The sequence below is a fragment of the Paroedura picta genome, chromosome 16, assembly GCF_049243985.1.
Source record: "Paroedura picta isolate Pp20150507F chromosome 16, Ppicta_v3.0, whole genome shotgun sequence".
Classification (NCBI taxonomy): Eukaryota; Metazoa; Chordata; class Lepidosauria; order Squamata; family Gekkonidae; genus Paroedura; species Paroedura picta.
Window position 1 is genome coordinate 30,175,377 of NC_135384.1, and position 24,778 is coordinate 30,200,154.

General features: G+C 54.8%; 3 protein-coding genes across 5 annotated transcripts; 2 read left to right on the forward strand and 1 right to left on the reverse strand.

The window, feature by feature from the left end:
• The first annotated feature begins 162 nt into the window (after nt 1–162).
• Nucleotides 163–7,847, forward strand: PTGES3L (prostaglandin E synthase 3 like). 2 transcript variants are annotated; one of them, XM_077315653.1, is made up of 7 exons: nt 164–305; nt 439–564; nt 682–748; nt 2,844–2,942; nt 3,656–3,745; nt 6,411–6,464; nt 7,569–7,847. In XM_077315653.1, exons 1-7 carry the CDS (start codon nt 298–300, stop codon nt 7,578–7,580), a joined length of 456 nt encoding a protein of 151 aa, XP_077171768.1. In that variant the 5' UTR covers nt 164–297; the 3' UTR covers nt 7,581–7,847. The 2 variants fall into 2 exon arrangements, with proteins under 2 accessions (XP_077171770.1, XP_077171768.1); XM_077315655.1 differs by lacking the exon at nt 6,411–6,464 and having other exon boundaries at nt 163–305.
• A 1,259-nt stretch (nt 7,848–9,106) lies between these two features.
• On the forward strand, nt 9,107–18,245 carry AARSD1 (alanyl-tRNA synthetase domain containing 1). 2 transcript variants are annotated; one of them, XM_077315649.1, is made up of 12 exons: nt 9,107–9,209; nt 10,163–10,291; nt 11,584–11,743; nt 11,834–11,891; nt 13,504–13,660; nt 13,737–13,853; nt 14,023–14,153; nt 14,770–14,836; nt 16,651–16,742; nt 17,307–17,361; nt 17,710–17,804; nt 18,059–18,245. In XM_077315649.1, the coding sequence occupies exons 1-12, from the start codon at nt 9,171–9,173 to the stop codon at nt 18,192–18,194; spliced, it is 1,236 nt and encodes a 411-aa protein (XP_077171764.1). In that variant the 5' UTR covers nt 9,107–9,170; the 3' UTR covers nt 18,195–18,245. The 2 variants fall into 2 exon arrangements, with proteins under 2 accessions (XP_077171764.1, XP_077171765.1); XM_077315650.1 differs by lacking the exons at nt 9,107–9,209; nt 10,163–10,291 and adding an exon at nt 11,002–11,073.
• Nucleotides 17,522–21,839, reverse strand: LOC143826725 (glucose-6-phosphatase catalytic subunit 1-like). The gene is made up of 5 exons (XM_077315652.1): nt 21,557–21,839; nt 20,747–20,856; nt 20,552–20,657; nt 20,027–20,142; nt 17,522–19,496 (listed from the first exon to the last, which is right to left on the reverse strand). The coding sequence occupies exons 1-5, from the start codon at nt 21,772–21,774 to the stop codon at nt 18,985–18,987; spliced, it is 1,062 nt and encodes a 353-aa protein (XP_077171767.1). The 5' UTR covers nt 21,775–21,839; the 3' UTR covers nt 17,522–18,984.
• Nucleotides 21,840–24,778: the final 2,939 nt, after the last annotated feature.

A 24,778-nucleotide genomic window follows, 5' to 3' on the forward strand; every position in this document is an offset into this window, starting at 1 on the left:
GAAGGGCGTCCTGGAAGGGTCTGCGTGCCGCCACACAGTCGCCCCAGAAGCCTCTGCAATTCTGGCATGTCCTTGGGAAAGGGGCCCCCGGCCTCCGTCTTTGCAGCCCCACCGCGTACCAAGGAAGCTTCTCGAGCCCTTGGGGGGCGGGGATGGCAGGCGCTGCGACCGCCCACTCCGTGGCCTGGCTGGGCTGTCCTCCCGGGGGGCGGGGGGCGATGACGGGCAGCGGCAGCCGCGCCAGGGAGGGGGCTGTGCGCCGCGTGGGGCAGGCGGCCAGGCCGGGGCAGAGGAGCCATGGCGCGGTGAGTGGCGTCTCCGGGCCGCTGTGCGCGCCTTGGGGAGGGTCGCGGGGCCGGGTGAGAGCGCTGGGCGGGCGGGCGTCTGTCCCCGGGCGCCCCTTCGAGCCAAGCTGAGCGGCTGGCCCTTCCCCCGCAGGACCCCCGCTACCGCCGCCGCCAAGACGCTGTGGTACGACCGGCCGCGCTACGTCTTCGTGGAGTTCTGCGTGGAGGACAGCCGCGACGTGAAGGTGCACCTGGACGACCACCGCGTGCAGTTCAGGTGGGCCGGCCGGGCGAGGGAGGGAGGGAGGGAGGGAGGACGGACGGAGGTGGGAGGCCTGGGTGGCGCCACCCACCCCTCGCCACCCACCCCCTGCCTCTGTGTGCCTCTTTGCAGCTGCAGGAGCGCCGACGGGGCGGAGCTGCGCAACGAGATCGAGTTCTACGCCCGCGTCAATTCCAAGGTGAGCCGCGCGGCATCCAGCCCTGCTCCCCACTTGGGGGGGGGGGCTGCCGCTGCAACGGGTCAGTCCTCGGTCACCCGGCGGGTCCCAAGCAGCAGCAGAACAAATGCGGCCGGACCCCTGAGTGGCGCATGCACGAGTCTTCCCAAGACCAGGCGAAAAGATTACCTAAAATAAAAGAGAATGCCAAAAGCTACTCGCTGAATCAACAAAAAGCTATTAACAGTGGTATGAGACAGGATAAGTAATAGTTGAAGAGTTTAAGAAGTCAAGAAAAAGTGAGAAAGAACTACTTAAGGAGTTTCACCAGGGTTTTGGAATGACCCCCCCCCCTTCCAAATCCTGTGCATGAACCAGCTTCTTTGGGGCAGGGTATCCAAACCAGTGTGAACGCATACGAAAACATATCTCCAGTCAGCGCAGGAGAAGCTGTTAAAAGCCGCCAGGATCGTGACCAGTGATCGACAACCAGGCACATCTGCAAGGAAGGGCAGGGGAAGTTAGTGCTACTGTGCAGCTGCCCCAGGGCATCATGGGGAAAGGCCCCTGCCCATTTATTTTTTCCAATTTAGTGGGACAAGACTACAAGAGGACCCCCCCCATACAAATGATTGAGTTGCAGCTGACTTTGCACAGGAGCATGTGCGCACATACTCATACACATGCTGCCAACAATCACAGCGTCTTGCAGCTGCTTGTCAGTTTCAAGAGAGTCTGGTCAGGTTCCCCCCCCCCCCCCCGCCGCCTTGCTTGCCTTTCTTTCTGTTCTCAGACCCAGCATGGACCAGTGGCTGAGAGGCTCTAATATGGAGAATCAGATCAGATTCCCCACTCCTCCACATGCAGCCAGCTTGGGTTAGCCCAGGCATTCTCAACCAGGGTTACTAGTAACTCCAGGGCTACTCCAGAGCCCCAGAGGGGTCACACCATTTAGAAAATTATAGCTGCAGAATAAATGCACTGGAAGGAAAAGAATGGTGCACAAGGCGGGCACACAACCCACAGTCAAGATGGAAGGCTCATTGCTCTGAAGACAGGCAGTAAGCTGTGCTTGCCTCATGGGCCTATGATGCACAGGGAGAGGAGCTAGAAGAAGCTTCCATGTGATGAGATGGCCACAAGGTGGTGCTGTTAGATCCACTGGGGGAAAAAAACCTCTGGATGAGTTGCAGCAAGGGCCCCCAGGAGTTCAGACTAGGGGAACTGAAAGGGGGAGGAGAGCTCAAGCCGCCTCCCCCACCTGCTGCTGTCCCACTCACACCTGGGAATTGTGCCCTGCACACCTGGGAACTGAGTGCTGAGCACCCAACATCTCAGGGCAGTGCGTGCCTGGTGACTGAAGGGGAAGGGACCCCAGATCCCTGAGGGGCTGAAGACAGCCCTTTCCCCTTCTGTCCCTTCCACCTGTCCACCATGTAAAAAAAAAAGAATACAAGGAGGTTTTTCTCCCCGAGGCCAAGCTAATCAGGCAATTGATACAGATGGGGAGAGGAGAGCTAAACCTTGCATGTAAGAATGTCCTCTCCCCGAAAGTGAATGTTACATGGAATCCAAGAATTTTTAAACAAATTGTAAATATTATAAACTGTGGTTAAAAATCCATCTTTAGTTACATAGCTACCTTTCCCTGGTGCAAACACACACAGACACATGTTTTATTCCTTGTACGTATTATTGTTGCTGCTCTTATATTCATAATAATGATTCAATTTCTAGACCGCCCTCCCAAGACTGACACAGTGTGGTGCACATACAAATGGGAAATACACTTAAGACACTTTTGCAAACATTTTTCCTATGGGCAGATCCAGTGTACTAATAACTTTGATACATGTGCACGGAATGCATTTTGGCCTCAGAGTTTAGATTTATCTTGACTTTTATTTAAATTTTATGAAATGATTAGAGCCCAGGCAGCACTGTTTCTTCCGAGTACTTCTATGCCCTCCCTTTCCCCAACTCAGGTAAGGGATTTCTGGGCACGTGCTGGGAAGAAACAGGGGATGGCCTCAGCTTCCTGCCAGGAGGGACTGGCTGCAGTTCTTGGTTTGCCTCCCCACTGCCTGCTGTTTCTCTTCCACGTGTTCTCTTTCAGGATTCCCAGAACAAGCGCTCGGACAGATCCATCACCTTGTTTGTGCGCAAGTTGAAGGACAAGGTGCCCTGGCCCCGGCTCACCAAGGAAGAGTTTAAGGTGGGGGCCTCTCTCTGCACATCGGAATTGGAGCCGGGGGTGGGGGTGGGGGTGGGGGGAGTTTGACCTGACTGCCAGACCAAAAGGGGACATGTAAGCAGAAAGGGAGTCAGATTAGGCTGAGAAAGAGTGACTGACCCCAGGTCCCTCCCTGAGTTTCATTCCTCTGATCCTGGTCTGTTCCCCTCACTGTGACCCCCCCCCCCGCTGGGGTGCCTGGGGAAGCTGCCCTTTGGGCTTGAGGGAGCGGTCAAGGTGTTCTAGGAAGCGGAGCAGCTGGAAGGGGGCCAAATAGATGAGAATTCTTGCTTGGGGAGGGAAAATCTGGTGAGGGGGAGAGGAGGACAAGTTGACTCTGGCAGAGGCCAGTTCTTCCCTACTCTGATTGGGGGGGGGGGGAAGGATTTTCATTTGTCAGCTGGGCTTTGCCAGTGCAGAGAGGGAGCTGTGGGGTAAGAGCCAGCGTGGTTAAAGAGCAGTAGACTCTAATCTAGAGAACTGGGTTGGATTCCCCACTCCTCCTCCACATGCAGCCAGCTGGGTGATCTTGGGCCACTCACAGTTCTCTCTGAGCTCTCTCAGCCCCACCTGCCTCGCAGGGTGGCTGTGGAAGGGAGAGGAAGGGAAAGCGGTTGTAAGCTGCTTTGTGACTCTTTTAGGTAGTGAAAGGTGGGGTATAAAAAAACAATTATTTTCCTTCTCCTTCCTTGCAGCCGGCATGGCTCTCTGTGGACTTTGATAACTGGAGGGACTGGGAAGGCGACGAGGAGGTGGAAGCTGCCATGGTTGAGCAATATGCAGAGGTGAGTCCTCTCTGGGCCAGGCCTTTGAGCTCCCTTCCCATCAGAGTCAGCGCTGGCCACGTTTTGCGGGGCAGCCCCAGTCCCTGCCGTACCTTGGAATGCCTCCATCTCCAGCTTCCTGGAGAAGCTCCTCAGACTTGAGGGGAATCACGAGGGGCTACCCCCTAACCCCCCCCTCCCTGGCAGGTGCATGGCTGGCAAATTGTGTTAAGCCCAGATTCAAAGGAGTAGCCGTGTGGGTCTGAAGTAGCACAATAAAATCAGAGCCCAGTGGCACCTTTAGGACCAACAAAGATTTATTCCAGGCGTGAGCTTTCGAGTGCAAGCCTTGAATAAAGTCTTAAAGGTGCCCCTGGACTCTGATGTTATTGTGTTAAGCCCAGTCCTTACAACTTTGGGGTCCAGATGGTCAGCGTGCAAAGTGCTTACCCACACTGGTTCATCCTAGCCTGAATCCCTGAGAGGCAAATGAGAATTTAAAAACAGTTGCTAAACGTTAAATCTATAATCTGCATAAAGAAAAGCCGATTATCTATTATGCAGATCCGCGGCTGCTTATTTCATCATGGCGTAGGGCCGAGGACGCGGTTTCCAAAGAGCCTCGAACTAAGCCTTGGCACGCGTGCTGGAAAACACGGGCGCTGCTCCTCCCAGCCGCCTCTGTCCCCCGTGGCTCATTTTGTAATGAATCACGTAGGTAAATTCTACGTTGGTTCCCAGGCTCCTACAGCACCGGCTGGAAACCCAAGGTCGTCCAGCAATCTCTCTAGCTGAGCCCCTTGCCTGAGCCTTGCCTGAGCCGGAATTCCCCAAAGCAAAACTCAGCCAACACGTTTTCTGGCACCCACAAAGTATTTCTAAGAAGTGGGTGGGGCCAAGGAGGGCTTTCCCCCCAGTAAGGCTTCCGGTTAGCTATGCAGATTCTTTAAACATGTTTCCTTGGCAGCAGCTGCCCCCACAGCACAAGGATCCACTCTCTGTTACTGAAGTTAAGCGGTGACAATCGTTTTGTGGCTGGCTCCACCTCCTGCGGCAGCCATTTTGTCGCTGAGCCCGCCCTGCCTTGCCAGGACTTCTGCGTGAGCCGCCAGAATGAGAGCAAGCGGAACAGATGCCGCGTTCAGGGCAGAGCCCGGCCTTTCTACTCTGCCCAGGAGGTTCTGACGCTGCCACTATCAATTATGCCAAAAACAAGAGGCGAGCAAAGCTGGGACCGAGCCAGGGAGCCAAAGTTTCCGTACAAGCAGCAGGGAAACACGAAGGTCTGGAGAAGGGGCAGTCAGGACAGGAGAGAGGGTCTCCGGTTCCAGTTGAAAAGCAAACACAGGTTAGCGAGACAGGGTGCCAGGCAGTCCCCTGAGAGAATCAGCTGACGGAGCAGTGACCAGCAAAATTGCTCTCCCAATGAGCTCTGTGTGTCCCTTTTATCAGCCTACTTAGCTGACTCACCCCCCACCCCACCCCACCCCTGAAGCACAGGTGTTGCTTCTCCGCAGCTTGGCCGCCCTGCTCCTGAAATGATGGTGCTTCTGCAAGTAGTGCTGATCGCCGCTGTGCAATTAAACGGGTGCTTCTTCATCTTTCATCTTCATCTTTCCCGAGCGGTCTGATGCTCCTGGATCAGGAGACACGGGTGGTGACTGACACCCTGATCTCTGCTCTGCCTCTTTGCTCTCCTGCCAGAATGAGCCACCCTTGCTTGCTGGCTGCTCTTTCGCTGGCTTTGCTTCTAACTCCAGTGGCTCAGGCAGGAATTCCACCGGTGTATCCTGGTCCAGATAAAGAAATCTGCTGGGAGGCACATGAGACTGGCAAGGCAGAGGAGACCTGACCAACTGTGCTTGCAGCGGACAGGCTTCAATCCATGACTAGAAAGCGGCCGGGTGGATCAAGTCCGACCTTTGCCGTGAATGGAGACACGCATGATCCGGATTGCTCCTGTGGGAGCTTGGCCGTTGGGAAGTTCCAAGCCTGGCCGGACATGGCTGCCTCTGCATGGCAGAGCTTTCATCACAGAGCAGTTCTCTGAGAGCTCTCTCAGCCCTACTTGCCCGGCAGCGTGTCTGTTGTGGGGGGAGGAAGGAAAAGGTGTTTGTCAACCGCTTTGGGACCCCTTCAGGTAGTGAAAAGCGGGGTATAAGAAACCAACTCTTCTTCTGCTGCTTCCTGACATCTCGAGGAAAGAATTGGCATTTCCCAGCTTGGGGGAGAAACGTCCAAGGTGCTGGTATGAGCCTCCTGCTTCCCTCGCTGAATTTCAGTGCCACAGACTGGTTTGCCATCCTCGGATCATTACCTGTGTGCTTTAACTGCCGTTTCAGCCACACCTTCTTCCTCTGCCTGTTTCCTTGATTGCCCGCCTGCCCCGTGCGGGAAGGAAGGCCAGCCACCCACCCCTTGCTACTCCAGCTGCAGGGAGAACGGTGCCTGGCCCAGGGTCACCCAGCTGGCTGCGTGGGAAGGAGGACTGGGCAATCAGCCCCAGTTCTCCAGATTAGAGGCCACTGCTCTGAGCCACTGCACCACAGAAGGGAGCTCAAAGGATGGGCCCGCCAGAAGCAGGAGGGTCAAGCAGCCCCGTTTGTCAGCAGCAGACAGAGGGAGGGGCCTGCTCCTGAGAAGCAGGGCTGGCATCCTCACGGAGGCTCTTTCTGTACTGATGTAGCTCTTGCAGAAAGTCACCCCGAAGGTGGAGCCCCCTGCCATGGATGACCTGGACGTGAGTACCGCCTCCTTGCACGGAGCAGAACGAGGCCTTTGCATGTGCATGCTACACTCGGGTGCAGGATCTTCAAGCCTTCGTAGGCACCAGCGTGTCTGGAAAGCGACATCACAGAATATGTAGAAATAGACCTCTAGTTCCTGGGGGGATCCCTGAGAGTCTCAAGACGGGCCTCGGGCTTTCTCCCCTCCCATGTCTCCTCCCAGTAAGCCAGAGTTGGGTCCCCTCAATTTCCTTGGAAGGCTCAAATCGTACTCTCGGCCTGGTCAAGAGGATGCCTGAGCTGTGTCTTCTAGGGTGTGAAAATGCAACGGTTGTGCTTGTTGGGACAGGCGAGATTTGTTGAGTGCATCACTTTGGGGCATGTCCTGCAGGGGGCATCGGAGGAGATAATTAGCATAGTTGGGTGAGGAGCTTCCTGGTCACTTTCCCACAATCTCCTCCTGAGTCCTGATTGGCTTAATTGGAGACTTCCTGCTCCTTTGAGCCCACTTCCTCCCTGCTTGCCTCCAGAACAGCAGGTGAACACAACAGACTGAATGAGGAACAACAGTTAGACAGATAGTTAGGTCTCTCTTTCTACCCAAAGTTGTTTCTCTGCATACTAAAACTGTGTTATCCTTTTGAGCAGTCTAGGTAAAGCTTCACCCTTCTTTGCAAATTTAAACTCTGCCAGCAGTGATGTCACGCCCCACTGTCAAAGTGGCGAGTGAGCGAACGAGGTCATGGGGGGGGTGTCCTCATCCTCTCAGTGCTGCCACTCCCCCTCCCCGCTCTCATGGCTAGCCTGGGGGTACTTGCTGACCAAAGTGAGCAGCAGTGCAAATGGTGTAGCTCAGGGGTAGTCAAACGGCGGCCCTCCAGATGTCCATGGGCTACAATTCCCATGAGCTCATGGGAATTGTAGTCCATGGACATCTGGAGGGGTGCAGTTTGACTACCCCTGCAGTTGGGCAGCTACTCCCCCCCCTCCTTTCCTCAGGAGCCAGGCAGTCCCAGAGGCCCCAGTGCCTGACAGAAGAGCAGTTCACAACATGACTCCCCTCAAGGGCTTTTACAGGCCCTGCGGAAGAGGATGACCCTTCTTCTTCGTCTTCCCAGGATGACCTCTGAAAGCCACCAGCCGTGGAAGGAATCTCGTCCTCACCGTTCTGCTCCAGGACATCCGCTGGGGGCCCCAGCACTGACCCAAGACGGGGGGACCCCCTTGGAGGGCCAGCTGTTCTGGACAGACAAAGCCGTGACCACAGCTCCTGGCCTTCTCTTGAGCCGGTGGTGGGAGTGCACGGGCAGACCCCACCCGCATTCCTCAAGGATGCTGCGTCTAAAGGGATGAGGGCTTTTCAACAGCCTGCCAATAAATGATGATCATAAATCTGACCTCTTTGCAGCCTGATGTCTGTTTGTGCGGCTGAGGATGGTTTTGGTTAGTCTTAAGAGGCGCTGGGCTCAGAAAGAGAGATCTGCTCCGCCTGACAAGCCAAAGGAGACACAGACACGGATACTCACTCACAAAGAATCCGGGACCAAGCGTTCTTGCCTCATGCTTCTGGGCCACAGAACCACCCCCCACCCCCCGCACCCTGGGCTCTGCTCTGCCTTTCCAGCAGCCCTCTGTTCTGGACATGTGAGCAAAAAAGGCGAGCAATGAAATGGCTGCAGGGCAGTCCTAAGTGTAGTTAATGCCCTTCTACGCCCTCTGGACTCAATGGGTTTAGAAGGCAGTAACCGTGTTTCGGATTGCCCTGGGTGGGGAGGGGGGGGGGAAATGGGATCCAGCTCAGACTGCCGCTGGCCAAAACTCCTTTTCCCCACCCATATTTGCTTCTTGCGGAAGGTTCTCTGTTCTTACACACACACACACACGCCCATTGCAAAAGTGGGCCAGAAGAAATCAGTCAAGAACACTTCCATACAGGCTCAAAGTGCACCCTGGGAGGGCTGGGAGGGCTGGTTCACAATGGCAAGAACGACTTCATGAGACACAGAATTCTTACTGAAGCCCCAGGCGTGTCCCCCCCCCAGGAGGCTGGCTTCCCCAGGGAGATGAGGAGGGAGGGTTGCCAGATCCAGGTTGGGAAACCCCTGGAGATTGTGGGGGTGGAGCCTGGGGTTTTCCACCCCTCAGAGCATCCCTTTCCCCCAGGGGAACTGATCTCTGCAGTCTGGGGATGAGCTGGAATTCCGGGGGGGGGGGGGCAGGCAAATGACAATACAGGCCACTTGGTTTGTGGGCCCTCCTTCAAGGGGTGTTGTGTCCAGCCTCGCAGCCTCCCGGATTCGGAAGGTGCCAAAGCAGCGGGGCTGGGGTTCAAGTGCAGGGGGGCCTTGCTTGGCGCTTTCCTTCGCGGTGCCGCAGCTCTGCATCCTCCCAGAAGCGTATCCTGTGCAGCCAGGCGCATCCTATAGAGCTGCGTTGGTCGGACACCGTGGAGCCAGGCTGGAGTCCGGTCAGCCCAGCGAAGGTTAATTGGGGGCGTAAGATTTTGCGTGCGTGCCCAGCACTACTTCGCTCTTTCTGCAGCCTGCTGTTTTTTGCAGCCGCTCTGCCACTTGGCAAAGGCTTCTCCTCCGGCCAGTCCGCAGCCACGGGCGATGAACCGTCGCGAGCGCATTTTGCCCCACTCCGCTCGCCGTAGGCCGGGCGGAAGTCGCTCCGCGGCGGCTTCTCTGCTGCGCCGGCGCCGCTTGCCAGGTTCCGCCATGGCGTTCATGTGCCAAAGGGACAGCTGGGCCCGGCAGGTGGGGGATCCTGGGGGGCGGGGGGGGGGGCAGTTGCCCGCTTGCAATTGAGGAGGGGTCGAGAGAGGGCGGGAGAAAGCAGCCTCCCTGCAAAGAGCCAGCAGGGGATGGGGTGGGGTGCCAGCTCCAGGCGGGGAAAGCCCTGGAGATGGGGGGGGGGGGGATTGCTGGGGAGGGCAGGGACCTCGGGTGTGTGTGTGTGATGCTACAGAGTCCCCCCTCCCGAGCAGCCCTCCTCTCCAGGGGCTCTGATCTCTGCAGTCTGCGGATGAGCTGGAATTGCAGGGCATCCCCAGGTCCCGCCCGGAGGTTGGCATCCCTAGGGGAAACTCCTGGCGGTTGGGGGATGGAGCCTGGGGCGGGCAGGGACCTCAGTGGGGTGCAATGCCAGAGATAGCCCCTTCCAACGAATCCATTTTCTCCAGGGGAATGGTTCTCTGCGGCCTTGAGCTGGAATTGCAGGAGGTCTGCGCGTCCCACCTGGAGAATGGTTCACCCCCCCCAAGCTTCACCCCCCCCCCCAATCTCCAGGAATTTTTCAGCCTGGAGTTGGCAGTCCTCCTCGTCCTCACATCAATCCTGTGAGGTAGCTGAGCTGAGAGTGGCTGGCTCAGGAAGCGTCATGAGGACTTGAACCCACATTCTAGATCAGGGCTAACTTTCACCCAACACTAGTTAGTGCCAGTTGGCATTTGGCGAAGTACTCAGCTGCAACGGAGGGGATCAAAAGCTTAGATAGCACCATTTAGGGGGCTTGCCCACTCAGTCTGCATAACCGTCATGCCTACTTGATCATATTAGAATATGTTTCCTGTATGTCACTCTGCCATTTGATAAATAAATCCCTGTTGGGCTTCGCACAGAATCCCACCCAGCCTCGTCTGTCCCTCCTGCTCTCGGCCTCCTTGGGGGTCAGCTCTCCAGCTTCATTTGCCTGTGCTCTTTCTCCACAGTTCACAACCCGGGTGGTGTCCTGCCGCCCCGCCCAGTTGACAACCAAGAATGGTGGGAAGAAGGAAACGCTGCAGGGGTTCCAGGTCATCCTGGAAGACACAATTCTTTTCCCAGAGGGTGGAGGACAGGTACTTCCCGTCGCTCGCGGGCCGGCGTCATGTTCTGTCTCTTTCCGTTTGTTACTTTGGATTTGATGCGATGCGGTTCCCTTTGGGCCGACCAGTTGGGAGAGCTGGGCTGGTTTTGCCTTTGCTCTTGAAGTCTCATCTTGAGGCCAGAGAGAACCCTCATTTTGCCCAGTCACATGCAGTACAAAATGGTAACATGTTTTAAAAGTTCTGGTGGGGCAGTTTGAAATCTTCCGTAAAATAATCTGCTGCCTTCAATTAACATTATTTTTTATTCGTTACTTTGCAAGTTTTGAAGTGACTTGTAGAATTCCTGCTTGTGCAGCAACTCCCAAAGTTCATATCGTTTGATTTATTGGGGTGTGGTGCGGGCGGAAAGGATAGCGTTTGCAAGCAGGGACTGTGCCTCAGAGCCCAGAACCTTTGAAGATAAACAAATGAGATGCAGACAGGTAGCATTAACCAGTGATTTCCCCAAGTTGGGCCGTACATCCTCTTCATTATGTTATTATTATTAGAATAGTAGATTGTAATCTAATGAATAAGAGACTGTAATGTGATGTATTCCTCTGGCCTGGGGATAGGCGGCATAACTCAGAATAAGAGGCTGTAAAGATGCCTTCATGCTTGAGAGGAGCTGGATGGAGCATCAGGGCAGCACCTCAGTTAATTACTCTCAGCATTCCACTGTTTAAGGATGCACCTGCCCATTCACCCCCAGTCCTGATGGATGGATTTCCTTCAGATGGATTTCCCCACCCAAGAATTGAACCAAACAAATGGTAACCAAATAAACTAAGCTTGCTATTCCTATTTGGCCCTAGAATCTGTTATACATGCTGTCTGCTAATTTACTACCCACCCAGTCTGCCTATATGTATAGACCAACAATTCCCATGTCATTGTCTCTGAAGAAGCGTGCGTGCACACAAAGGCTTACCCCTCGAATAAAACATGGCTGGCCGTAAGGTGACTAGACTCTAACTTTGTTCCAGTTTGGTGCCAGTTTGGTGTAGTGGTTATGAGTGCGGACTTCTAATCTGGCATGCCGGGTTCGATTCTGCGCTCCACAACATGCAGCCAGCTGGGTGACCTTGGGCTCGCCACGGCACTGATAAAACTGTTCTGACTGAGCAACGATATTAGGGCTCTCTCAGCCTCACCCACCCCACAGGGTGTCTGTTGTGGGGAGAGGAATGGGAAGGCGACTGTAAGCTGCTTTGAGCCTCCTTCGGGTAGGGAAAAGCGGCATATAAGAACCAACTCTTCTTCTTCTTCCCCTCTCCCTGCAGCCCGACGACCGGGGGACCATTAATGGCATTCCTGTGCTCAGAGTCACCCGGCAAGGCCCAGACGCTCTGCACTTTATCCAGGCACCTCTAGAACCAGACACAGAGGTGCAGCTGGCCCTGGACTGGGAACGTCGGTTTGACCACATGCAGCAGCATTCGGGTGAGAAGGCGGTGAAGGATCCGCCCCGGACACTGGGATGGGGAGGGAAGTGGTGAGCCAACAAAGCTACTGCCCCCTCCTCCCTTGCAGGACAACACCTTATCACGGCTGTGGCTGATCAGATGTTTGGATGCAAGACAACCTCATGGTGAGCAGGCCAAGGCTCTTCCTTGGAAACAGATCCAGATGAGTGGCTGTGTTAGTCTGTCTGTACCAGGAGAAAAGAGCCAGAGTCCAGGAGCTCCTGAGTATTCCTGAGTGATTGCTCACTTCTTCGGGTATCCGTATGGTTAAATGTGGTGCCTTCTATGGAGTTAGATTTCTTCATTTTTATTTATTTATAATAATTACATTTCTACACTGCCCCTGTTGGTGCTCCTGACTTAGGGCAGGTCACAGCATTCAAAATCTATACACCGTAGTGCACTAAACAGTAAAACACAATTAAAAACTGTTACAATTCAGGGAGTGGGTTGCTTTTAGGGAAGGCCCATTCGATGGTATCATGCTTCGTCATTCACTGGCTCCAGCCCAAAGTCTGGTGGAAGAGCTCCTTTGAAACAGGCCCTGCAGGTCTTGTGGGAGCTCATTCCACCAGGTGGGGGCCAGGACAGAGAAAATAATAAAATGCAGCTATTTATTACCTAGGGTGCATAATTAAGATTCAAAATGCCTTGCCAAGATATTATTACAGCATCCAAGAAGATGCTGCACATCTAATTCCAAAGGATCACATTAATACCTGTTACATCAAGGGACCCAACGTGTTTCGGCTCTTCAGGAGCCACTGTTATATCGTACAAACGTCAACTATTCCAGCATAAAATACCTTTTGAAGGCCAGGCAGGAAGCGTATGATGAGTCACAAAAAGCAAAGCCCCAGTTGATGGGTGTCAACCAGTTCCCATAAAACAAGGAGTTCACAGGCCTCAAGAGTTGTGGTTAGGAAGCACCATCCTGACCACGGCGGAAATGTGGGCTGCCGTGTGCAAGGCCAATCTGTGGGGCTGCGCTTCTTCTGACTCCTGCACTGCCTGCCTGGCCTTCAGAAGACATTTTCTGTTGGAATGCTCACAGTTTGCACGTGTGTGTGCGACACAACTGAGACCACTGAAGAAGGCCCTCAGGGTAGAAAGGCGCTGGATCTTTTGATGGAAGGTGTCATCACTCATGTGACGTTTAGGAATTGGAAATGCAACTTCTTCTTGGTCGCCGTAAACTTGGATTTAAGTTTCTAATGATGGTGTCTTTGTGTGCAGTTTTTAATCTTAATTATGTGCCCCAGGGAATTAGTAGCTGCATTTTATCCTGGTTTTTGTTTGCTCAACCTTCATTTTCCTGGCATGAACCCTATAACTAGAGACATCAGTCATTGGATTTTGGCCCGTCCGCCCGCCAGACATGCACTCCCAACGTAGACGAAGGGTCCTGAATGGTGCTTACGGCTCAGAAATAAATGGTTCCTTTCCCACAAATTCTGTCGAGGGAAGCTCCTTTCTGAGTTACTTGGGTTTCCCTGTTAACCGTCGACAGTATCTTAATCCTTCAAATATCTGGTCTAGGGTCAGAGGTCAAAACCAAACCATAACGTAACCGAGAGTCTGGCAAGACCTGTGAGCGCTTTGTAGGCATTTCTTTCCTGGGAGGGGGCCTCCCAGAGCAGACCTGCTGAGGAGGGGGCGCTATGAGGAGCGGCCAAGGGCTTTTGGCCCTCCGCCACCAGAAGAACAGGACCTGTGCCTGCCCCGTTCTCTCTGCAGGGAGCTGGGCCATCAGCAGAGCACGGTAGAGCTGGACACCCCCTCCCTGACGGCGGATCAGGTGGCGGCCCTGGAGGAGAGTGTCAACGAGAAGATCCGAGCCCGAATCCCTGTGGTGGTGCGCCACCTGGCGGAGGGCGATGCGGAGGGGGACGGGGTGAGCCAGGGTCCGGGCCCGGGGGGAGCAGGAAGGCGCTGCCCCCGGACCGCTCTGACCTGGCGGTGCTTTGCAGGTGAGGAGCCGTGGCTTGCCAGATGATCACTCCGGCCCCGTGCGGATCGTCAGCATCGAAGGCGTGGACGCAAACATGTGCTGTGGCACGCACGTCTCCAACCTCAGTGACCTGCAGGTGAGGCGTGGGATGGAGCGAGGCCTGGGTGGCCGGCACCCCTTCAGGCCTTCCTGTTCGAGTGAGGGAGCTCTCTGCCCCGCTTGGCCTGGGGATCCCCGAGGCGCCTTCCCTTTCCCTGCCTGCTCAGAACTCCCCCCCAGAGTCGATGTGTGTCTTTGTTTCGAAGGTTATTAAGCTCCTGGGCAGTGAAAAGGGGAAAAAGAACAAGACCAACTTGATTTTCCTTGCTGGAAACAGGGTGCTGAAGTCTCTGGCGCAGAGTCACACCACCGGAAAGGCCCTGACGTCGCTGCTTAAGCAAGTATCCGGCCTCCTCTTTCCTACAGAACACCCCCCCCCCAAAGAAAAACACAACAGCAGCAGCAGCAGCAGCAGCAGCAGCTCCCCAAGGCCTCAGTGACTCTACTGCTGATGGCTGCCGTTTCTGCCTTTGAAGGCAGGGTGGTCGTGAGGTTTATAAGGAGGCTGTTTGCTTCATGCTTGTATACCAGAGCCAGCATGGCATTGTGGTTAACAGCGGTGGCCTCTCACCTGGAGAACTGGGTTTGATTTCCCACTCCTCCTCCACACGCAGCCATGCTGGATGACCTTGGGCCTGACCCAGTTCTCTCAGAGCTCTCTCAGCCTCACCCACCTCACGGGAGGAAGAGGCAGGGAGGCAATAGGAAGCCACTTTGAGACTCCTTCGAATTAGTGAGACTCCCCAGCTCTTCTTGTGCCTTTCCTCCTTCACCTCCTCCCCTCAGTGGCTCTGAAGACGGATAACATGCATTGCCCAGCAGGTGCAACTGAATATAAATGCAGCAGCTCAGCCATGGCTGTTTCCTATGCCTCTTTTCACTCTCTGCTGTCCTCCCTCTGGCCTGCACCCTGACCCTCCCCAAGAGACCCTGCTGTGTCTTTGTCATTTCAGAAGTGGCCCCGAGGAGCACGTAGAAGCAGTGAGGAGGCTGCAGAACTCTCTGAAGCAACTGCAGAAGGTACTGTTGAGTGCAGAAGGTCCTGTAAGGCCCGTCAAGAGCTTGGCTTCTCCCCAGGCCTGAACTGGCAAGGGAAGCGAACTGAGGGTTGCATAGGAAGCAGCTGGAATCAATCTGTCAGCAGGCTGCTTGTGGAAGCCCAGGGGGTGACAGAGGCCAGAGAGAAGATGTCGAAGGGTCAGCTGGCTGTTGGGGGTTTCCTGGGCTGCGCGGCCCTTGTAGTCTGGCAGTTCAGCCCCCTGACCTTTCACCAGTAACCGGGGCTGGCATCTTCAGAGGTGGGTCATGGCAAGATGTGAATCCTCTCTGTGCCAAAGTATGGAGTGGGTGAGCAGTTGCTGGCCATTTTATTTCTTGGGGTTGGGATGAGGGTGGGGAGGACATCGCATTCCTAACTTTTTTGGAAGTCTTCCAGGTGCTGGGCTGAAACTCAGAAGCACTTTTCCTTGTCTGGGTGGAGTTCATTAGCAAGTCCATTAAAAACCGTGTTTCTTGTGTCTGGGCGGAGCCCTAAAAATACCAGAATAAAAATATCACAGGACTCTAAAAGCATGTCTCAACAGTTCATCAGATAAGACAGGCAAGTCCTTGACTAATGGACTTGCTAATGAACTCCACAGGAAAAGCACTTCCTTATTCCCGCCCACCCCCACAGCCACAGTTACTGACAAAATGTCAGGAACTAAAGCTACCAGATCCACGGCCACTGCCTGGTCAACCCTTTCAGACAGCCAGCAGCATAGAAGCCCAGTTGGGAGAGCTATTCTCCAAACAGCAATATAGACAGGGTTTCGCCTGCAAAGAGCCACGTGTCTTCAAGCCATGAGAAAATCCCGATGGTGAGCCAGAAAAATAGGAGGGATACAGAGAAGAAAAGGGGTACAGAAAGAAAAAAGAAACGCAACTAGGTGTAGTGGTTAAGAGTGGTGAACCCTAATCCGGAAAATCAAATTTGATGCCCCACTCCTCCTTCACATGAAGTCATGTGGGTGACCTTGGGCCTGTCACAGTTCTATCGGAGCTCTCTCAGCCTCACCTACTTCACAAGGTGTCTGTTGTGGGGAGACAAGAAGGTGATTGGAAGCCGCTTTGAGACTACTTTGGGTAGGGGTACAAAAAACCCAGTTCTCTTTATATACCTATAATTATTCAGAATTTGCTTTGCATTAAAATAAAAAGCTGGGGGGAGGGAGTCTCTCTCCAGCATCCTTTTCCTCTTTGCGGTGATCCTTTCAGCTACTGCAACCCACCTATTTTAGCTCTATGTTATGATTTTCATCATTAATCTATATCTGGGACCACACACCGCATCGGCTGTTTGCTATAACTGACATGCATTAAAACAAAGACCCAGAAAGTGAACTGAAAACCAAAGGGATGGTTTCATTGTCGAAGGCTTCCGTGGCTGGAGCCAGCTGGCTGTTGTGGGCCCGCAGTCTGAGTCTCTCGCCCCGGGGACCAAAACTGCCAAGCCCACAGCCACCCATCCTGGAACATCCAAAAGATACCATTAGTCAAATTCGGTTTCATTATAGATTTAGATTCAAATTTCATTCTCATTACTTTTTAACGGGCATTACATTCGCTGTATACTTATGTCCTGTTTTAAATTTTAAATTACTCCTTCTTCTGAATTTCTCTCCTGCTTTCGTAATTCCCTTGGCCCTGGGCAGTTGTGCCCTGAGAGCCGGACTTTTGACAGAAGCAACATGGCAAGGCCGGCCTTGCCCTCCCTGGGGATGCCGCACCCGCTCCCCGCTCCCCTGCATTTGGCCCGGGGGGGCTCAGCATCGTGTGGTTTGCTCTCCTTTCAGAATGGCTTGAACCTGCAGAGGGATCTAGCTGTCCTAATTGCTCAGCAGTTCAAAAGCAACCCAGCTCGGGAACCTGTGTTCGTGCTGCACAGGTGAGGACGAAAACCACTCAAGGTGGGCTTGGCTTGGGGGGGCCACGGAAGACGGGGGTTTCATAGCCCCACAATCTGTCCACTCCAAAGCCTCAGGGAAATTCTGCACACCGGGAATCAGTTGGCCCCAAATGGTACACTGGCAAGAAGATGATCCACGAGGACTCAGAGCGGGGGCTGGGGGGGATCAGGTTTGTCCTCCCCAATCCCCCTCTCTATTTTCTTCCTCATTGCTGGACCTCACCTCACCCCCCCCCCTTCCTCTAAGGCACCAAAAGTGCATGTGTGCTTTTGCAGTGGTGTAAACATTATGCAAGCCTGGGTTTTCCCCAGGGGTTAGCAGGCAAGTGAAAGATGGGTTACCTTTTTACTTTAAAGAAGATCCCTGCAAGCTTTGGAAGAGAACACATGATCCTGTAATTAGCCTCCTGGAAGCCTAATCACTGCTGGCTTTGTTCGGTGGAGCTGGTGGATCCCTCTGGGGCCCTTTAGAGGGCATGTCTGCCAGGTGTGTTGTGGGGGGAGTTGCGGTGAGGTCTTGGAGCCTGTCGTCTCTCTCTGCAGGAAAGACGGCGATTCCGAGTTCATGAATATCGTGGCGAATGAGATTGGCACAGGGGTGAGTCTCCCGCCCACCAGTATTGGGGGCTCCCTGCAGCTCCCCACTTTCGAGACCTTTCCAAATCAGACCATCATGGGCATTTAACTTTCCTGGGGTTTCCGAACGCGCGAGACATAAATTTAAATGAAATGAAAAAGAACGTGATTGGCGACAGAAGAGGTATTTGAAGATTTAATACACAGAAACAAACGTTCCGTAGAGATCTCGGGAGGGGTGCGGAAGGGCGTCCGATGGGCTTAAGCGAGGAGATGAGGGCGGAAGTTAACCATCTGCTAGTACCGAGCGAGCAGCCGTGAAAGTGTCTTCCCTTGACCTTGCCCTCTCAGACCTTGGTCCTCTCAACAGGAAACCCTCCTTTTCCTGTCGGTGGGGGACGAAAAGGCAGCTGGGCTTTTCCTGCTTGCGGGGCCTCCCCAGGCGGTGGAGAAACTCGGGCCCAGGTGAGAGGCCAGTCGGGGAAATGAAGTGAGGTTGCGGGGGAGGCCGGGGGGGGGGGGGGAGAGGGCAGTTCTTTGACCCTCCTTAAGCATTCCTACCCTGGTAGGGTGACTTGAGAGCATCCTCCTGGCACTTCCAAGGCTGAGGACAGGTCCTCCGGTGTGCAGCCTCGGTGGAATCCGACCGAGCCCAGCTGCCGAGTGTGAAAACTAGCCCTGCAGAGCTCACCACTTTCTCCTCTTGTCCTTCTCTTCAGGGTGGCGGAACTTCTGGAAGGGAAAGGAGCCGGGAAGGGCGGGCGCTATCAGGGCAAGGCCAGCCGCCTGGGTCGACGGGAAGCGGTCAAGGCTCTCCTCTGGGAGTTCGTGAACCCCGGCAGCTCAGAGCAGTGAAGGCTGGCCCAGCCCAACCTCCCTTGAAATTAAACCACCTGGCTTCTCTGGCGTGTGTGTGTGTGTGTGTGTGTGTGTGTGTGCCTGCTGCTGCCCTCAAGAGGGAACGTGGGAAGGGGCTTCCCTGGGCTGGGCTCTCGGCTGAATCTGGCACTCAAAGGGTGTGTTGTTATGGTTATTAATCGCCTGGCCTCTGTGTGTCGTGGAGCCGGGAGAGCCGAGAACAGTGCGGCAGCCAGGCGAGGGGTGTTGGGAGGGGGTTGCCATTGTCTGCCCCTGCCTCGTGACCCCCCCCCTCGTATTCCTGGGAGGCCTCCCGTCCAAACACTAGCCAGGGTTGACCCTGCTTAACTTCTGAGGCCTGACGGGACCGGGCCTGCCTGGGCAATCCAGGTCATGTTATATTAAGATCCAAAGTGTGCAGGGGGCACCTGGAGATCTCTCCAGGCAAGGCCAGTGGCTCCCCCTGAATAAGAGGGCTGCTGGGGGTGGGGGGCTATTTCCGGCAACTTCAGCTGTGCCTCTGTGACTTTCCATTTGGGGAGGGGGCTGAAAGGCCTCTTCGTCTTAACCGTGTGCTCCCTTGCCTGTTGTGACTGTGCAGTCGAAGTCCGTGCACACAAAACACGCAATGCCTCCAGCTGAGAGCATTTCAAGACCGAGGAAACGTCCCCCGGGGGGGGGGGCGGCCCAGGGCAGATCTGCCCCATCAGGGCAGATACAGCCACATTTAACATTTGGGGAAGGACTTGAGCAGGCCGGGACTGTTCTGTTCCAAGGCTTCTGCGCCCTACAAGTCTTTCTTCTCTGCCTGCCGGAGGAGGCGGGCGAGGCCCCAGGGGATCAGGGCCACGGCGCAGATGTGGGTGCAAGCGCTCCTGCAGAAGGTGAGGGCGTAGAAGAGATGCTCCCGGTCCGTGGGGAGTTCCAGGGCATCGAAGAGATGCAGGATCAGCAGGGAGACCAAGATGCAGCTCAGGCGGAAGGTCCACCGCCGGCCGTGCTGCCCTTGGCAGCTCTCTGCGTACGTGGGGGAGTGGAGGCCGACCCCCAGGCCAAGGAGGACGCCCAGGTTGCGCAGCAGGCTGGCAAAGGGGGTGGTGTCCAGGTGGACCCACTCCGCTCTCTCGCACCACTTGTCGGCCTTCTCCAGGGTCCACAGGAGGTCCACCCCCAGCACCTTGAGCAGCAGGTAGAAGCCCAGGGCGAAGCCGAAGAGGAAGAGGGTGGCGCCCACGTAGCGCCCCAGGCTGGCCGTGTAGATGAAGCGGACGTGCCCGAAAACCTCGGCCACCACCATCCCTGCAGAGGAGGGAACGAATGGGGGATGTGGGATAAGTGGGCCGGCTCGGTGTCGTGATTAAGAGCGACGGCTCCCAATCTGGAGAGCCCTCCTCATGCAGCCAGCTGGGTGACCTTGGGCCAGTCACAGTTCTTGCAGAGCTGTTCTCTCAGAGCTCTCAGCCACACCCACCTCCCAGGGCGTCTGTGGTGGGGAGAGGAGGGGAAAGGGTTTGGTAAGGTGCTTGTGGACTCCTTTGGGTATGAAAAGCCCAGCTCTTCTCTTCTGCTCCACAGCCTGTTTTGTCAGGTACCCACCCAGGCCAGACCCCTGGGACCCATCGGCTGCTCCGTAATGAAAGCCAAGGAAACACGCCTAAAACCCCAGAGTCGCCCTCCGGGAGAAAGGCTGCCCAGTCGGGCGGGTGTGGAAAGACCAGCCAGGCCGGGGCGTGCAGGGCGGCTGCCTGACCGGACTTCCCACTGTTCTTTCTCATGCTGTTCAGTGCATAGTGGTGGATTGGTCAAAATCCCGCCAAGGAGTCACTCACCTGAGACCACCCCGGCAATCACCTGGTGGGGAAAGTGGGCAGCAATAAAGACACGGGACAGACAGACGCACACCTGGACAGCCCAGAATCCTGCCCAGAGGAGGCCGTGAAGACACCTGGGGGGAGGGAGGGGTTGGTCAAGCATTTGTACCACCCTGCCAACAAACCTGCCAACCCTTCCATGCCCAACAGTGCCCACAAAATAAGTGGGGGTTATGAATGATACAACAGGATACAAAGAGAACTGTGCCAGGCTGGACTTATCAATCAAGAAGGGAAAGTGCCAATTTAAGGACAAGGTTTGTGTCCGTTTCACCTCTCTTGAGCCGGGGACCCTAATCAGAACATTCAAGGAAGTTCCTATTCTAGCGATGTTAAACGCTCATCTCCTCTGATGCCCCCTGCAGGGCTCTCTTTATATTTTGCCCCATTAAAACCTGCAAGATCTGTATACCCCAACCCTTGGCCACAGTCCAGCAGGTGCAAAGGCGCTTACTGTCTCCCCTCGCTAGGGCATGGCCTTACCTGGCAGTCGAGGTGTTTGGCTGCCTTGGCGATAGCTGGGCCAGCAGAGCTGTCACCAGGACGTAGTAGACCCCAGCGGACCCCATGGCGTGGCCGGAAGGGCTGCCTGGAGGGGGCAAGCAGGAGAGTCACGGCAGGAGGCAGGGTTTGATGGGCGCAGCCATCAGGAACAAGTCGTTTGAAGTACAGCCTCACCTGGGCCGGTCTCACAGGTGACGGGGAACTGCAGGATCACTGGCGGTGGAGCATGGCCATAGAAATCTGTCTCGTGTACCCACCAGTAGGGTCTCTGTCCAAAGAGGATCCTGGAAAAGGAGAGGGCGGATGGGTGAGTTCGGGGGAACCTGATGCCCCCACAAGTGCCAGAAAGAAGTGAGCATTGGCTAGTCCGGGCACGTCACATAAATTCAGCTTTGAATGTGGGTTTTTTACTTCGCTTTTCTGGCTTTCACATTTAGAGCTAAAGCCAACATACTATTTCCAAGCTGCTTCTGCCGCCAAAGTCTTTGGAAACAGGATGGGTTCAGTCTTCCTGGCCGTAACAGTCCTGGGGCACCTGGAAGACCAGCAAAGCTTTATTCAAGGTGTCAGCTTTTGTGTGTACAGACACTTTGCCACTTTCTACTCAGGTGTGTGGTTTTGCAACACCCATTTCATTGTCTGAAGAAGTATGACGTGCACACGAGACCTTACACCTTGGATAAAACTTGGTTTGGTCTTCTAGGTGTCCCTGGACAGACTTTGTTATGCTACTTGAGAGCAACGTGGCCACCCGCTTGGATCTATCTTCTTGACCATGTTCTTCACCTGACATCTAGTGCTCTTACGTGTATTTATCCAAACTAAAGATGAATCCTGCAACAAAAACAGGAGAATCATAAAACCTTCTGACCTCCCACCCCGGCTGCAGAACCAGCCTCCTGCCAAATCAACCTGCAAGTTCACCCCCCCCCCTCCGCTCGCTGTCTGATGGGCACAGAGTAAAACCCGAGGAGCTGCACTCACCACTTGAAAACCAGGTTGAGCCAATCCCCAATGACTGCCACCCAGATCAGCCGGATCCCCACGGCCTCCTTCAGGTGGAAACAGATGGGGAAGAAGACAAAGAAGGTAGTCCGCAGGTCAGCCGCCGCGGAGACGAAGAGGAACCAGTCCCGGAAGTCCGCGAGGTTCTCCTGCAGGCAGCAGGTGGCCTGGACCCCGGCGTGGTGCAGCAGGTCCATGGCTGTGGCTCCGGCTGGGATCGGGCTCCAGCACTGGGGCTCTGGCGCATTTCCCAGCCTTTATCACACCTGCAACCCCTGATCTTTGCTCCTTTGCCGCCTCCCCTCGCCAAAAAAATATTGACAAAAGCTGGGCCATGAAGCAAAGTGTGTTTGTTTGCAAGCCGTTGTTGGGCCGGAGTGAATGCCCTTCTCTGGCTTCTGAAGGCCCAGCCTCCCCCTCCCCCTCCCCCCTCCCGCCATGGACTGGGGTTGCCAGCTCTGGGTTGGGGGATCCCTGGTGACTTTGGGGCTGGAGCCTGAGGAAGGCAGGGCCTCGGGGGTCCCATGGCCAGAGAGCCCCCCTGCCACCTGCCAATGCAGCCGTTCTCTCCAGGGGAGCTGATCTCGGCTGCCGGAAGATCTCAAGGTGCATCAAGTTTTGAGTAAAGTCTTGGCTTTCACCAAAGAAGGCTAAGCTTTGCTCCTGTTTGTGCAACCATAAGCCTACCTTCTTATTGAAGTCTGTTGGTGAGATTTATTTGGCCTAACAGAACGGCAGAGCTGAGGTTGGGATCGTGAAGCCCGCAGAATGGAGATGGGCCCCGGGAGCCGGGCTCTGGCCTGGCGGTTGGGGGGAACCCAGGGGGACAGGCCGCCCAAGGCTCAACTGGCCATCACGGCAGCCGTTCAAAGGAGCAGGCAGCCCTCTTGACGTTGGGCTGCCACCCTCCAGGCGGGGACTGCAGCTGGCCTTAGGGAGGGCAGCCTCCAGGTGGGGCCTGGGGAATCCCCCTGAAATGCAGCTCATCTCCAGACTCAAGAGGCCAGTGCCCGGGAGGGGTCCTCTCCGTGCTCCACCCCCAAATCTGGAGTGGGCAACCCCCCCTGAGAGTGCCTACCACCATGGTCAGAGTTTGTCCAAGAAAATGGAGACAAGCTCAGGCATTAACAGACCTCGATACAGGGATTAATAAATGACCTGTCCCAAGAAAAAAAACCCAGAGGAGTCCCATGGCCCTTAAAGGCTGCGCAGCCGAATCTTTTGTGGGATCCAAGCGGAAATCCGTCCTGCCGGAAAGGCCCAGCTCAGATCCTCTCGGGGCCGGAGCGTCTGCATGTCCCTCGACGAGGGCGAGAAGACAACGGCCTCCCAGGCACAAGGCTCAGCTCGCCTCGGAAGGCGTGATCGAGCCAGCTGGGCTCTGGAAGAGAAAATGTCCAAAGACAGCATCCAACTGAACTCTCGGGGGTAGGGAGCGGTTCTTGTGCTCTTTCGGAAACTCTTGGTCATTCTCCACGCCGACGGCCTGGATTTGTTCACATGAGAAAGCCTCACAAGTCCTTGCAGAGCTGATGGGGCCAGCTGGTGACTCACCCCCTCCAGACTGACATCCGAGGAGAGGCTCAGCCTTGGGCAGTTGCATTTACACCGTTCCGGTTGTGCCGCCTGGAGATTCACGCAGTGCTGTGAGAAGCTGACTTGCCTCAGGTCATTGTGTTGGGGTGGCTTGCCTGAGGTCCTTGGCCTGGGGGTGTGAGGCGAGGAGGGCTGTCACGTTCCAGGTGGGACCTGGGGTCCCCTGGGATTACAGCCTGCCCCACAATCAACCACTTACACTTTTCGTCTCACTCAGGTCCTGCAGTCGTGGCTCTGTCTCTTTCCCTGGAAAATGGATCAACTATCTGCCCAGGGCAATCGCAGGTGTTGCTCCCACTCATGGCTCCACCCAAGACAAGAAACTCAACCTGCTTTCTTTATTATGCCCACAGAATCACCTCAAGAATCACCTGAAGGGCTGCAGCAGTGAGCCAAGCCTCAAGATACAAACCTTGCTCTTTAAGCTACACACCAGGATCCCTCTTTGTGTGTGTGTGTATGTGTGTGTGTGTGTATGTGTTTCCTGGTACCCATGCACACATTCCTTCATTCTTGTAAGCTTCATCTCTTCCAGAGATGGCCGTTTCTCCGGGGGCTTCTCCGCATTGTGACATAGCTGTGCTTCATGCTTGGCACCTTATATTCTCCCTTCGCACCCTCTAATCTCGTATACGTGATATTTTAATTTTGTGTCCAAGTTTGTTCAGTTCCCTTTAAGGTGTTCTCTTAATACAAACCACCTTCATTTATGTTGCTCAAATTCTGAGTGATTAATCTTGGTAGACACTGGGGGAGCTTCCACCATTACCCCTCTCACTAGCTAAATTTCCCAACTCAATCTAATTTGGGTAACGGAGATTCCAGCTGAATAAACTCTTCATCTGATTTAGCGTTTTAGGATTTCTGGGATATTTGTGTATCCTTCCCGGGTCCGTGGGAGTGGACAGATGTTCTGAGCTCCGTGCTGGAAATTTTATTCATGGGTGTCCCCAACATGTCCTCGGGAATTAAGTTCTCATCACAGAACTCACGATGTGTAGACCTGAGCCCAAAATGTTATTAGGCTTTGGAAGTAGCAAATAAGTTTGTAGAGAACAAGTTTAGCAGATGGTAACCAGTCCCCATGTAAACGCACATGGAGTGTAGCATTTTCAGCCACTGGAGAAGGTAATGAACAGAGCTGTGAGGGGAATGCAGAAGAATACTGCCCCCCTTCCCCCCCCCCACCTTAAGAGGGAGGGTCAGGCATGTGCTGCAAATTCTGAAGCTAGACCAGCTAGGAATTCCAGGAACTCGTTTTTTAGTAGTGTGGGCTGCCAATTTGGATCTGGACCAAATCGAGTCCTTATTGAGTCCCCAAGTGCCTCAGAATGGGTGTGCCAAACCTGCACATCTGGCCTGGCCCTCAGCCTTCTGGTCTAACATTGTGGGAATTTGCTAAACTCCATTTCATCACTTGCCTTAAAAAACCCGAAAGCAGACCCAACGCCCATTCAGAGGAGGAAGCATGCACTACAAAGGGGCGGTGGGTGTGGCTGCCAACCTTCAGCGAGAAAGCAGACCTTCAAGGAAGAGCAGTGAAGAGCCATTTCACAAACACGTTTATGGTACGGAGGGGAAAAACCCAACAATTGGGCAACTTTT

Excerpts from the sequence above, each read along its gene's own strand:
- PTGES3L (XM_077315653.1), top strand. Across the intron at positions 565-681 it reads GACCACCGCGTGCAGTTCAG|CTGCAGGAGCGCCGACGGGG; the intron begins GTGGGCCGGCCG and ends GCCTCTTTGCAG. Across the intron at positions 3,746-6,410 it reads TGGTTGAGCAATATGCAGAG|CTCTTGCAGAAAGTCACCCC; the intron begins GTGAGTCCTCTC and ends GTACTGATGTAG.
- AARSD1 (XM_077315649.1), top strand. The coding sequence starts at position 9,171 with ATGGCGTTCATGTGCCAAAGGGACAGCTGGGCCCGGCAG. Across the intron at positions 11,744-11,833 it reads CCACATGCAGCAGCATTCGG|GACAACACCTTATCACGGCT; the intron begins GTGAGAAGGCGG and ends CCTCCCTTGCAG. Across the intron at positions 16,743-17,306 it reads CCTGTGTTCGTGCTGCACAG|GAAAGACGGCGATTCCGAGT; the intron begins GTGAGGACGAAA and ends CTCTCTCTGCAG.
- LOC143826725 (XM_077315652.1), bottom strand. The coding sequence starts at position 21,774 with ATGGACCTGCTGCACCACGCCGGGGTCCAGGCCACCTGCTGCCTGCAG. Across the intron at positions 20,658-20,746 it reads CACCTGTGAGACCGGCCCAG|GCAGCCCTTCCGGCCACGCC; the intron begins GTGAGGCTGTAC and ends TGCCCCCTCCAG. Across the intron at positions 20,143-20,551 it reads CCAAACACCTCGACTGCCAG|GTGTCTTCACGGCCTCCTCT; the intron begins GTAAGGCCATGC and ends CCCTCCCCCCAG.